Raw genomic sequence first — 12,924 nt, forward strand, 5'->3', positions numbered from 1 at the left:
TGAAAAAAGGGAAATAAAAGGCCCAGAAAAAAATACCATCTGAATTTCAAAGGACAGGAAACCAAATATGCTAAAGTCAAAATTTAAGATAAAGGCAACAGTCAGAAACCCACAGTGAGAAACTCAGAAACCCAATGAAATTAAAAGCTCCTTGTGTAGGGTCATTAGGACTTTAGACCAAGGCAGCTTCACACCTCCCAGGAGAGCCTGGGGAGGCTGGGGGGATATTAGGAGGCGTGGAGTCGGGGCTCCCTGGCTGTCACCCCCTAATGGGTCCTGTCCATTGCTTTGCTTGGTGCTTGTGTGTGTTGTACCAACACTATCACCCTGGTAGCCCTCCGTCCTCCCACTAGAATGTTGCTCCTTGAGACCCCATTGGTCTTATTCCCAATCTGTATTCTTGGTGCCAAAAATAGAGCCCTGCACACAGTAGGTGCTCAGTAATTGCTCGCTGAGTGAGTGCATGAATAGATCACTGAACTAATGATTCTTGGGCAGGTGTGTGGTTTTTTTTTTTTCTTTTTTAACTTCTCTGAGCCTTTGGTTTCTCATCAATAAAAAGGAAGACTGTTCTATATCTCCAGTCTCTTGGGATAAAAGCGATGATTTTATATTTGCATGTGGCTTTCAGGTTCCTTTCCCTTCCAAGCCTTCAAGAGCTCTCTCTCTGGGCAGTTTTGTGGACAGAGTGGAGATTCTAGAGCTCCAGACTTCATAGTATGTGTTCTAGGCTCCTACCTGCTTGCATTAGACTGTCAGCATTGCCTTTCTTAGGCCTGCCTTAGAAAAGTTTCCTAGAAAGCTCGGTGTTTGTTGAGCTCATAAGGGCTGGATAAGGCTCCTATGCCTTGTTCTCTAATTGATTCACCCAGTTGGACTTCAGAGTTTCTTTGGGTGACTCCTGGGCCTTCCTCTAGGATGGAGAGAAGGTCCAGTGTATTTGGAATTGAAAACGATCCAAGTCTGAGGGAAAATCTTGTCAACTCCACACAAGAACATTGGTCTGCTCTGCTTGTCGGCTGTAGAGAGGCTCACACTACAGATGGGAGAATAAAGGAATTATTTAAAAATGCAGGTACCCAATGGGGTGAAATCCTTCATGTTGGCGTGGACTTGGTGTCTGGTACTTCACAGGCTGAAATGCTGCCCTCGCTATGTTTTTAGAATGGTTCAGTGTTTCTGAGCTTAAGTTTTCCCAGTTGAGAAATGAGGGGTGGGGGTCAAAAGATTCCCTTCAAACTCATCTGTTCCAGTTCTGACATTTTAAAATGGTATGAGAGCAATAAAAATAGTTACCACTTTCTAATCCTCACCATAGGAGGGAGGTACTGTCAGAAATGCACTGTGTTTGAGTCTGGAAACTACCTTCTCCAGCTCACATACAGGTATACACACAGGTACACACACAGGAATACACACAGGTATACACACATGTACACACACAGGAATACACACAGGTATACACACAGGAATACACACAGGTATACACACAGGTACACACACAAGAATACACACAGGTACACACACAGGTATACACACAGGAATACACACAGGTATACACACAGGAATACACACAGGAATACACACAGGTACACACACAGGAATACACACAGGTACACACACAGGTACACACACAGGAATACACACAGGTACACACACAGGAATACACACAGGTACACACACAGGAATACACACAGGTATACACACAGGAATACACACAGGAATACACACAGGTATACACACAGGAATACACACAGGTATACACACAGGTATACACACAGGAATACACACAGGTATACACACAGGAATACACACAGGTATACACACAGGTATACACATGTGCACATAGATACAGACACATGCACCTCAACTTCATACAAGGGTACATGAGACAGGACAGAGATGCAGCAGAAGTCAAGAGGGAAGAATTTAGAACATTCATCTCCAGTTCCTTACCGTATATTGTGTAAACATCCCACCCACCTTGTAAAACCATCACTGGATCTCACGTGGTCCGTGTTTCCCGGCTTCAGGCTGTGCTCTAAAACATGTTTCTTAAGCCTTGAAGTTTATATGGTGGATGTAGGCTGATGGTTTCTGTTTTGCAAAGAGATGGAGACAGGCTGCACAGCACACTTTCAGCCCCTCTCTGTTTAGACCTTGGGTGTCAAGAAACAGCAAGGAGGGACCCAGAGGGAGAAGAGAGAGAGGAAGCCAGCCTTCGAACCCACTAGTTCAGAAGACCCTGAAACCCACAAGACACCACAAATACTCTGCAGCACATACAATTCAGGAACAGAAGGGCCAAGTGATTGCTTCAGAGGTGTCTCTTCTTTAAAGACATGTGTGTGTGTTTTAATTTCCATTGTTCTTCAGTTGCTAAGTTTGTCTCTGACTCTTTACGACCCCATGGACTGCAGCATGCCAGGCTTCCCTGTCCACCGTCTTCTGGAGTTTGCTCAGATTCATGTCCTTTGAGTCGGTGATGCTGTCTAACCAATGAGTCAGCTGTTTGCATCAGATGACCCAAGTATTAGAGCTTCAGCATCAGTCCTTCCAAAGAATATCCAGTGTTCATTTCCTTTAGGATTGACTGGTTTGATCTCGTTGCAGTCCAAGGGACTCTCAAGAATCTTCTCTGGCACCACCATTTGAAGGCATCAATTCTGGATGCTCAGCCTTCTTTATGGTCCAATTCTCACATCCATTTCCCTCCTTAAAACATCAGCTTGTCCACCTGGCCTGTGATGGGTTTGGGATGCCCCAGTGCTCCCAGTGTAGCTGCCGTAACGACTGTAGGACATGGATCAGGGGGTTTCCTGCTTCGGGTGGACCATCGCTCAGGTCAGGGGAAAATGCCTCTAGAGTGGCCATGATAGAATTAAACAGGGGTTGCCTAGCTCACTCTGGCTCCAAGTCTCCAGGCCAGGTTATCTACGATGATACAGCCACCACCATCACCACCTGCTACACCCAACAGCATTCATACTTTCATAGCACGCTTCCTTATGGGCCAGGCACTCTTCTGATTCATCCTCACAGCCAGCCTATGAGAGGAATAAAATCCCCCCTGTACAGATGAGGAAACTGAGGCACAGAGAGGTCAGTACCTTGTCCAAAGCCAGAGTGCTGGAGAACGATGAAGCCCAGCATGAACCTGCATAATCTGCTTCCTTCCACTCCTCTGCATTGCCTTTCAGTTGCAAGATATTCTACCTCCAACCCCAGAAAGAAGCATGTTCTCATGTTGGGTCTCCTCAGATACCACGAGATTGGACAGATAGCAGAGTACATCATGAGAAATGCTGGACTGGATGAAGCATAAGCTGGAATCAAGACTGCTGGGAGAAATATCAATAACCTCAGATATGCAGATGACACCACCCTTATGGCAGAAAGTGAAGAGGAACTCAAAAGCCTCTTGATGAAGGTGAAAGTGGAGAGTGAAAAAGTTGGCTTAAAGCTCAACATTCAGAAAATGAAGATCATGGCATCTGATCCCACCACTTCATGGGAAATAGATGGGGAAACAGTGTCAGACTTTATTTTTCTGGGCTCCAAAATCACTACAGATGGTGACTGCAGCCATGAAATTAAAAGACGCTTACTCCTTGGAAGGAAAGTTATGACCAACCTAGATAGCATATTCAAAAGCAGAGACATGACTTTGCCAACAAAGGTCCATCTAGTCAAGGCTATGGTTTTTCCTCTGATCATGTATGGATGTGAGAGTTGGACTATAAAGAAAGCTGAGTGCCAAAGAGTTGATGTTTTTGAACTGTGGTGTTGGAGAAGACTCTTGAGAGGCCCTTGGACTGCAAGGAGATCCAACCAGTCCATCCTAAAGGAGATCAGTTCTGGGTGATCATTGGAAGGACTGATGTTGAAGCTGAAACTCCAATACTTTGGCCACCTGATGCGAAGAGATGACTCATTTGAAAAGACCCTGATGCTGGGAAGGATTGAGGGCAGGAGGCGAAGGGGACAACAGAGGATGAGATGGTTGGATGGCATCACTGACTTAATGGACATGGGTTTGGGTGGACTCCGGGAGTTGGTGATGGACAAGGGAGGCCTGATGTGCTGTGATTCATGGGGTCACAAAGAGTCAGACATGACTGAGCGACTGAACTGAACTGAACTGGACAGATAGCAGTCATAACGCTCACCTTTCATTCCCTATGTTTTCTAAGCAGAGGAGTATTAGAAAGTATGGGAGTGGATGTTTAGGGTGTTGGGACTTGGGGGGTCGAGAGCACTGGAATGAAAGGGGATCTCACTGACGTCAGAGCCTGCAGTTCTCTCCTCCTTCCTGAAGGGGGCAGACCAGACCTTGGAGGGGGAGGGTAGTTGCTCAAGGTCATTCCTTTCCCCTGACCTCACCTCCCTCCAAGTGTTTCACCACCCTGGTAAGATGCCTGTGTTTCCCTGGCCGTTAGGGGAACTGGTGTCTGGATTTCACACATGCCTCCGGGAGAGGAGGCATGAGGGTTCTACAGACCTTTTCCCCTGGAGTGACTTTAAGACCACCACCAGCTCTGACCACTCCCCACCCCTGACAGTCAAGAACCCACTGTAGCTCCAGGTGGGTGGATCGGAAACAGACCACTTGTTACCCGGTGTCTCAGATGCCAAAACCGGTTGACTGAACTGCTTTCTTTATGTTTTTTTCTAGAACAGAACCCAGCTAAAAGCCCCCTTCACCATAACAGCAGAAGAAAAGATCACGGTAAGAGAAAACTTTGACCGGGAAACCCACATTACACCCCCACTGTGTCTCTTTCTGTCTGTGGTTTGTGGTCTCTTGCTGTCCTCAGAGGCCGGGGAGGGGCCCACCACTGACCTTAGCCTCCTAGACCCGAGCGGAGGCTGGGGGCTCCCTGAGGTCTGGGATTCCCCAGTGTGGCCTGGGGGCTGTCTCGCTGGTTTTCTGAATACCCCCTTCATCTGGGCGAGATGGATTGGTCACTGCCTGGGACCAGCTTGAGGCCTCACCCACCCATCTGTACATCTGTTCAGCGGGCTGGTACCTGCCTTTTGGTGTTTGCCCGTGGCCAGTGGGTGGTCCGTGTTTTGTCTTCCCAGAGCTTAGAGACCTGCTTCTGCGGTCCATCAGGAACACTTCTCCCTTTTTCTTCATCATCCGCTCACCCGCAGCTCACGCATCCATTCATTCATGTGTTCATCAAGTGTTTATCATATAAACACGGTCCACATTTCTTCAACCCCCAGTGTACGCATACTAAGTTGCTTCGGTTACGTCTGACTCTTTGTGACCTTATGGAGCATTAGCCCACCAGGCTCCTCTGTCCATGGGATTCTCCAGGCAATAATACTGGAGCAGTTGCTATGCCCTCCGCCAGGGGCTCTTCAAGACCCAGGGAACCAACTCACGTCTCTTGTGCCTCCTGCATTGACAGGTGGATTCTTTACCACTGATGCCACCTGGGAAGCCTCCCAGTAATTGCCAGGCCAAGGAGTTTACATTTGCTGAATCATGACATCTTCACTACAATCTTGGGGGATAGATCGAACTTTTAAATTGCCTCCATTTCTTATATGGGGAAACTGCGGCATGCCCAGGTCAAGGCATTTGCCTAAGGTCACATGACCATGTGTCAGGGCTCCCAAGACCACCCCCAGGTTCAGGGTTTCCCTAGGAGGACCCAAAGCACTGCACACATTGTCATACTCAGGCTGATGTTGATAGAGAAGGGTGCAGAGCAGAATCAGCAAAGGAAACAGACGTGTGGGACAGGCTCTGGAGATACCAAGTACAGGCTTCCCAGGCTCTCTCCCAGTGGAGACACGCAGGGCATGCTGAATTCCTCCAGCACGGAGTTGTGACATCACATGTGAACTGCTGTCCATCAGGGAAGTCATTAGAGACCCAGTGCCTGGCACCTCCCAGCAGGACAGTGTGTGTTGAGTGTAAATCACACCATATGCACAGCAGTTTAGGCCGTGAGCCCCACTTATCAGGGGATGGTGGGAACCCTCTAAAATCCGGGTTCCCAGACACCAGCCATGGCCCAGCATCTGGAGCAGGCCTCCCAGAGGATGGAAGCCTCAGGCCCACTGCATGAGTGCCTTTCTGCACAGCTGGTGTTAGAACGGGATTTAAACCCAGGCCCTTTGGCTCCAGAGCCCTGCTGTTGGACAGTGGACCACACTGCCTCCTAGCAAGCTGAATTCCTACACAGAAGAGGCAGGAACAAAACCCGAGGCAGGCACACAGGTGTAGACAGTCCTCCTGGCTGGTCCGTGCGTCCCCCACTGTGCCCTACGTTGTGGGTGGCCCTCAACAGGTAAAGATCCCTGATTGGGCTGATTGTCATCATTGCCTGTGATTGCCCCTCAGTGGAGGAGGTAGCTGATGGTTGCGTGATTGCAAGAAAGGTCAGAGAACATTCATTTAATCAATATTTATAAGCCCTTCCTCCATGGCCTGATAGCTCAGTTAGTAAAGAATCTGCCTGCAATGCAGGAGATCCCAGTTCAATTCCTGGGTCAGGAAGATCCACTGGAGAAGGGATAGGCTACCCACTCCAGTATTCTTGGCTTCCCTGGTGGCTTAGCTGGTAAAGAATCCACCTGCAATTCAGGAGACCCTGGTTCAATCCCTTGGTTGGGAAGATCCTCCGGAGAAGGGAAACGCTACCCACTGCAGTATTCTGACCTGGAAAATTCCATGGACTGTATAGTCCATGGGGTCGCAAAGAGTCAGACACGACTGAGCTACTTTCACTTCACCTCCATGGCCCAGACCCTCTCATGAGGATGGAGACGCATCATATCCAGGTCTTCAGGGCTGCCTCTGGCTCACGCATTGCCTTCAGGAGAAGCAGGAATAGGTGGCCCCCCCAGGCTGCAGACAGCAGGGGTCTGGAGCCAAAGCGCCCAGGTTCAAATCCTGTTCTAATACCAGCTGTGCAGAAGGGCATTCACACACAGGCCTGAGACTTCTGTCCTCTGGGAATTCTGCTTCAGATGCCTGTTCAAGATCCATGGGTGCAAGGCTAGGCGGTGGAGCAGTGGGTTGGATTTCAGCCCCACTGGTCCCTGGGCCAGGTAACCTCTGCCTGTGGACCATGTTCATGAAGGTCATTATCAAGTGGAGAGATGAGACGTGTCAGTGATGGCTCTATAGTGCTGTGGGGAAAATAAGCTTTTACACCAGAAGCCTGACTCTGAATCCCTGTTCCCCCACTGATTGTATGTGACACTGGGCACACTACTTACCTCCCTGGACTTCAGTATCCTAGTTGTAAAATAAGAATAATAACAATACCTGCTTTATAGGGTGATAACCTAGATAGCATATTGAAAAGCAGAGACATTACTTTGCCAACAGAGGTCCGTCTAGTCAAGGCTATGGTTTTTCCAGTGGTCATGTATGGATGTGAGAGTTGGACTGTGAAGAAAGCTGAGCGCCGAAGAATTGATGCTTTTGAACTGTGGTGTTGGAGAGGACTCTTGAGAGTCCCTTGGACTGCAAGGAGATCCAACCAGTCCATTCTGAAGGAGATCAACCCTGGGATTTCTTTGGAAGGAATGATGCTAAAGCTGAAACTCCAGTACTTTGGCCACCTCATGCAAAGAGTTGACTCATTGGAAAAGACTCTGATGCTGGGAGGGATTGGGGGCAGGAGGAGAAGGGGACGACAGAGGATGAGATGGCTGGATGGCATCATTGAGTCGATGGACGTGAGTCTGAGTGAACTCCAGGAGTTGGTGATGGACCAGAAGGCCTGGCGTGCTGTGATTCATGGGGTCACAAAGAGTCGGACATGACTGAGCGACTGAACTGAACTGAACTGAACCACAGTAAATGAATTGAGTCAGGCAAAGTACTGAGCACAGTGCCTGGCATTCTCTAAGTGCTCAATAAGCCTCATCAATGTTATGAAACATGTAAACAATGCTGTTGTGCAACTGTTTTGGATTAACTGTGTGTATCAGAGTCGCAAGCTCAATTTCCATGAGATTCACACCAGTGCTGCAAATGTGTGAGTCAGGCCTATGGAAGATTCAAAGGTGTAGTGGAGTCTGCAGCAGCCTGGAGATTCAGACTGCCCATCACCCACTATCTGTCCCCCGATTTTGCAACATTAAACAAGAGGAAAAAAAGCCAAACAGTGTACATCAGCTGTGACTGAATTTGTGAGGTTGTAACCTGACATATAGATCATAGATCAAGTGGTACTGACAAGGTGCAGGGGAGCTGAGTGGACTCGGTGGATCACAGGCCTCTTGGAAGAGGTAAGAGTTCAGTTGGAGCTTAAAGAAAAGGCTTAACTAAAGATGGAGGAGAGGTTTCTAAAATATGCAGCTGAAGATCTGACATCAAGGTTAAGCTTGTTTTGACTGTGGGTTGGATGTGAACCAAGATTTACTGGGTGCAAGCACAGTGCAGAGTCAGACACGACTGAGCAACTAGCACACACACACAAGCAGTGCCTGGCATCATGAGGGTACACGTAATGGCCTTTGCCAGGTAAAGTGTGTGAGCCACCAGGTTGGCTTGGGCACCTGCGAAGGTAATGTCATTATACTAGGAACATGTGTTGATGAACGGGAGAGCTTGGCAGTGAGGTATAAGCTCCTCTGACATTTTCATCAAGCAGGTAAAACAATTTTGGATTGGCCAAAAAGTCTGAACTAACATTTTGGCCAACCCAATACAAAGTAAAGACATTATGTAACCCGTTATGTAAACTGGGATCTGCAACACTTGGAAGAGACCCCGTTACTTCCTTAATTTTTTATTAATTTCTTGAGGGTGAAACTGACATCTGTCAGACAAGGCCCCAAGAAGTCCTCTCTGCCTCCTGGATGAACAGAGAGGAAAAAATCACTCCACCCTGTGCTGGACATTGACTGCAGGTGTTCTTTTTTTTAAAAAAAATTTGTTGGAGTATATTTGATTCACAGTGCTGTGTTAATTTCTGTTGTACAGCAAAGTGATTCAGTTATACATATATATTCTTTTTCATATTTTTTCCATTATGTTTATCACGGGATATTGAATATAGTTCCCTGTGCTCTATAGTAGGACCTTGTTTATCCATCCTGTATATAATAGTTGCGTGGAGGTGTTCTGATTCACTCCAGCTTCTCATAGTAAAGCTGGGCATCCTGCCAGGCACCGGGAGAATAAGTCACCGTATTTTACTCGAAGGATCTGGATCTAATCAAGAGTGAGACATTTAAACCAATTGGTATGTCATCCAAATTCATTTCGAGTGTAATTCCTGTAAGAATAATAGTGGAATTGGGAGGAGGAATGTGATCAAATCAATCAAAGTTTCATCTGAAAGTATAAATTTATGAGGCTAGATGAAAAATTGTTGAAATGAAGAATAACATGGGAAGATTTGCCATATTGGATATGAAAAATTAGAAAGCTGTGTTAATACTATATGCAGGTCTTGCAAGAGAAACTAGACCAGTGGATCAAAATAGAGTACCTACACATACGTGTATCTGATAAAATGATATTTCAACTCAATGGGGAGAGAATGTTTCATTTATTAATTTGGGGAGCAATTGACTGGATCTTCTGGAAGAAAAATGAAGATGAACTCCCTCAATAGATATAAATCTAAATAGATGAAATAGTTTGTAAAAAGTAAATCCTGGTTAATATGCTATGGGGGAAAAAACATCAAGGAAAATCATCGATATTGTCACTCTGCTTATTTAACTTATATTCAGAGTACATCATGTGAAATGCTGGGCTGGATGAAGCACAAGCTGGAATCAAGATGGCAGGGAGAGATGTCAACAACCTCAGATATGTAGATAATACCACCCTTATGGCAGAAAGTGAACAGGGACTAAAGAGCCTCTTGATGAAAGTGTGAAAGTGAAGGAGAGTAAAAAAGATGACTTAAAACTCAACATTCAAAAAACGAAGATTATGGTATCCAGTGCCATCATTTCATGGCCAATAGATGGGGAAACAATGGAAACAATGAGAGACTTTATTTTCTTGGGCTCCAAAACCACTGCAGATGGTGACTGCAGCCATGAAATTAAAAGACACTTGCTCTGTGAAAGAAAAGCTATGACCAACCTAGACAGCATATTAAAAAGCAGAGACATTACTTTACCCACAAAGGTCCATCTAGCCAAAGCTATGGTTTTTCCAGTAGTCATGTATGGATGTGAGAGTTGAACTATAAAGAAAGCTGAGCTTTTGAACTGTGGTGTTGGAGAAGACTCTTGAGAGTCCCTTGGACTGCAAGGAGATCCAACCAGTCCATCCTAAAGGAGATCAGTCCTTAATATTCATTGGAAGGACTGATCTGAACCTGAGGCTCTGATACTTTGGCCATCTCTGTGAAGAGCTGACTCACTGAAAAAGACCCTGATGCTGGGAAAGATCGAAGGCAAAAGGAAAAGAGGACGACAGGATGAGATGGTTAGATAGCAACTCAATGGACATAAGTTTGAGCAAACTCTGGGAGACAGTGAAAGACAGGGGAGCCTGATGTACTGCAGTCCTTGGAAAAGTAGGATAGGACTGAGTGACTGAACAACAACAGCAATGTCTTTATGATGTATTGTTCTTGTTCAGTCACTCAGTCATGTCCGACTGAACATATGAGTTAAATAAGCAGGCTGACAATATACAGCCTTGCCATTTCCTACTCCAGCTTTTTATGATATATAAAGAGCTCCTATTAGTTTATAAGATAAAGAATAGCCTCTGTAAGTAGCTATGTATGATATGAGAATTTCTCAAATACAAGGATTTACAATATGTACCCTTTAGCACAGTGGAGGGAACTTGTAACTCTTCTGGCAAAATCATGTGAATTTGGATTTCATTCAGAGGGCTTCCCAGGTGGTGCCAGTGATAAAGAACCTGTCTGCCAATGCAGGAGACACTAGCGACACAAGTTCGATCCTTGGGTCAGGAAGATCCCCTGGAGTAGGAAATGGCAACCCACTCCAATATTCTTGCCTGGAAAATCCAATAGGCAGATGAGCCTGGTGGGTTACAGACCATCGGGTTGCAAAGAGTCGGACACGACTAAGCGTATATGCACACACACACACACACACACACAAACACAGAAGGCTGGGGGCATGCAGTGACGTTTCATCACATCTGCCTTCTCCATGTTACATCTTGTTTGAATGACTACCCCAGCCTCCTGCCTGTCCAGTCCTGCTCTCCTGAAACACCAGCCTGCTCACTTTCTATTCTGGAGGGGCTCCCCACTACCTGCTGATAAAGCCCAGTTCCCTTAGGTGGTATTCAGGCTCCATCAAAAATGGTGACCTCTGCTATATCCCAGTGCCATGGGGTTCCTGTGTTTCCCACTTCACTCTGGTTTTACATATGCTGATCTTTTCATTCCCGTCTTCTGGGTAGCTGGCATACATCCTATGGGAACCCTGACCAATTTTCTCCACCTCCGTCATTCCTTCACATCTCTCAAGCATGCTGGTGGCACCCCTCGCTGGGATCCAGTGGCATTGGGCATCCGATAAACCTTGTCACGCTGTGACTTTGAGATTATTCTCCTTGTTAGCACTTAATACATTTTTATTGACATCACAGTAGAATTTTTGCCCAGAGAGAGACTTTAAAGGTTACCTAGTTTTACTTCCTCATTTGAAAATAAAAAAACTCCTAGGTCCTGAGATGCTCTGGGAACTGGCCAAGGTCCTGAAGCTTGATGACAAACATTGAGGAATGGAATCATGCTCTGTGGTTCTGCAATCCAAGCCTCATTCACTAGATTTGTAACTTAACAGCTCTGTTAGTGTGTGTGATTATCTCTGTCTGTGGTTACCTGCAAGCTCTGGCTCCTGCCAGAATTGTGAGAGTTTCTGCCCTTAGAGCTGCCCCTCAAGGGCTGTGGGCCAACAGCCCTCTGCTTCCTCAAGCAGTAGAAGGATCTTAGTGAAATTACTCCTAAAATCTCTTCTAGGGAAATCAATATGGTCTCCCTTTCAGAACCTTTCTGGTTTGGGGGGGGGGTGGGATTTAATGTATGTCCATTGTGGACATTTTAAAGAAACCACCACTCTACACGCACACACAGACACACAGAGAAAGAGAGACAGACACGGAGAAAATTAGAAGAATCACCTGCCAGCCTTGCCGCTAGAGATAACCATTGTTAACATGGTGGTTTCTTGCTTTCCCCAAGCCTATGAATGCATTTCTTACATAATTGAAGTCAAACTGTATAAATAATTTTTCCTCATGGTCGTGTAACTTTTTATTGGATTTTAAGCATTTAAAGCATTTCTTTTGAAAGTCTTTTTTTGGTCTGGCATTGCTCTTCATAAATAACAATGGTGAAACTCATCAAAGGAATCTGTTACCAGCTAATATGTGATTAAAGAGGTGGTAATAACAGATGATTCTTTTCCAGAGATGAGAAGGAAAGTTAGTGGGGACGCTGGGGATGGGGAGGCTGGGGTCACTGAGCCACCTCCTTTTCTTTATTCTTAGATAATGAAGTTTAAGATAAATAGGCTCTTTGAAATCTGTGCTTCAAATGATTAGTGCAATTTGTCTGCAAGATTTTTGCCCTTATTTTACAGATGTGGAAACTGCAGTTTAGGGTGGGGGAGGCTCAGGGTCCCCCCGTGTGGTGGGGGCAGAACTGAGAGCTGAACCCCCAATTAGGGCCTCAGTTCAGTCGCTCAGTCATGTCTGACTCTCTGCGACTCCATGGACTGCAGCAGGCCAGGCCTCCCTGTCCATCACCAACTCCCGGAGTTTACTCAAACTCATGTCTATTGAGTTGGTGATGCCGTCCGACCATCTCGTCCTCTGTCGTCCCCTCTCCTCCCGCCTTGAGTTGGTGATGCCGTCCGACCATCTCGTCCTCTGTCGTCCCCTCTCCTCCCGCCTTGAGTTGGTGATGCCGTCCGACCATCTCATCCTCTGTCGTC

The 12,924-nt window shown here is 46.4% G+C and overlaps 1 protein-coding gene across 7 annotated transcripts in view; it reads left to right on the forward strand.

Annotated features, from left to right (window-relative positions):
* Nucleotides 1–12,924, forward strand: part of EVC2 (EvC ciliary complex subunit 2) — a 165,787-nt gene that overhangs the window by 31,257 nt on the left and 121,606 nt on the right. For all 7 annotated transcript variants that reach the window (XM_027545002.1, XM_027545001.1, XM_027544998.1 and 4 more), the window contains one exon: nt 4,676–4,729. In XM_027545002.1, coding sequence (XP_027400803.1) covers nt 4,676–4,729 — 54 coding nt within the window. The remainder of the gene's footprint in view (nt 1–4,675; nt 4,730–12,924) is intronic.

The sequence above is a fragment of the Bos indicus x Bos taurus genome, chromosome 6 (genome assembly GCF_003369695.1).
Source record: "Bos indicus x Bos taurus breed Angus x Brahman F1 hybrid chromosome 6, Bos_hybrid_MaternalHap_v2.0, whole genome shotgun sequence".
In the NCBI taxonomy this organism is placed as follows: domain Eukaryota; kingdom Metazoa; phylum Chordata; class Mammalia; order Artiodactyla; family Bovidae; genus Bos; species Bos indicus x Bos taurus.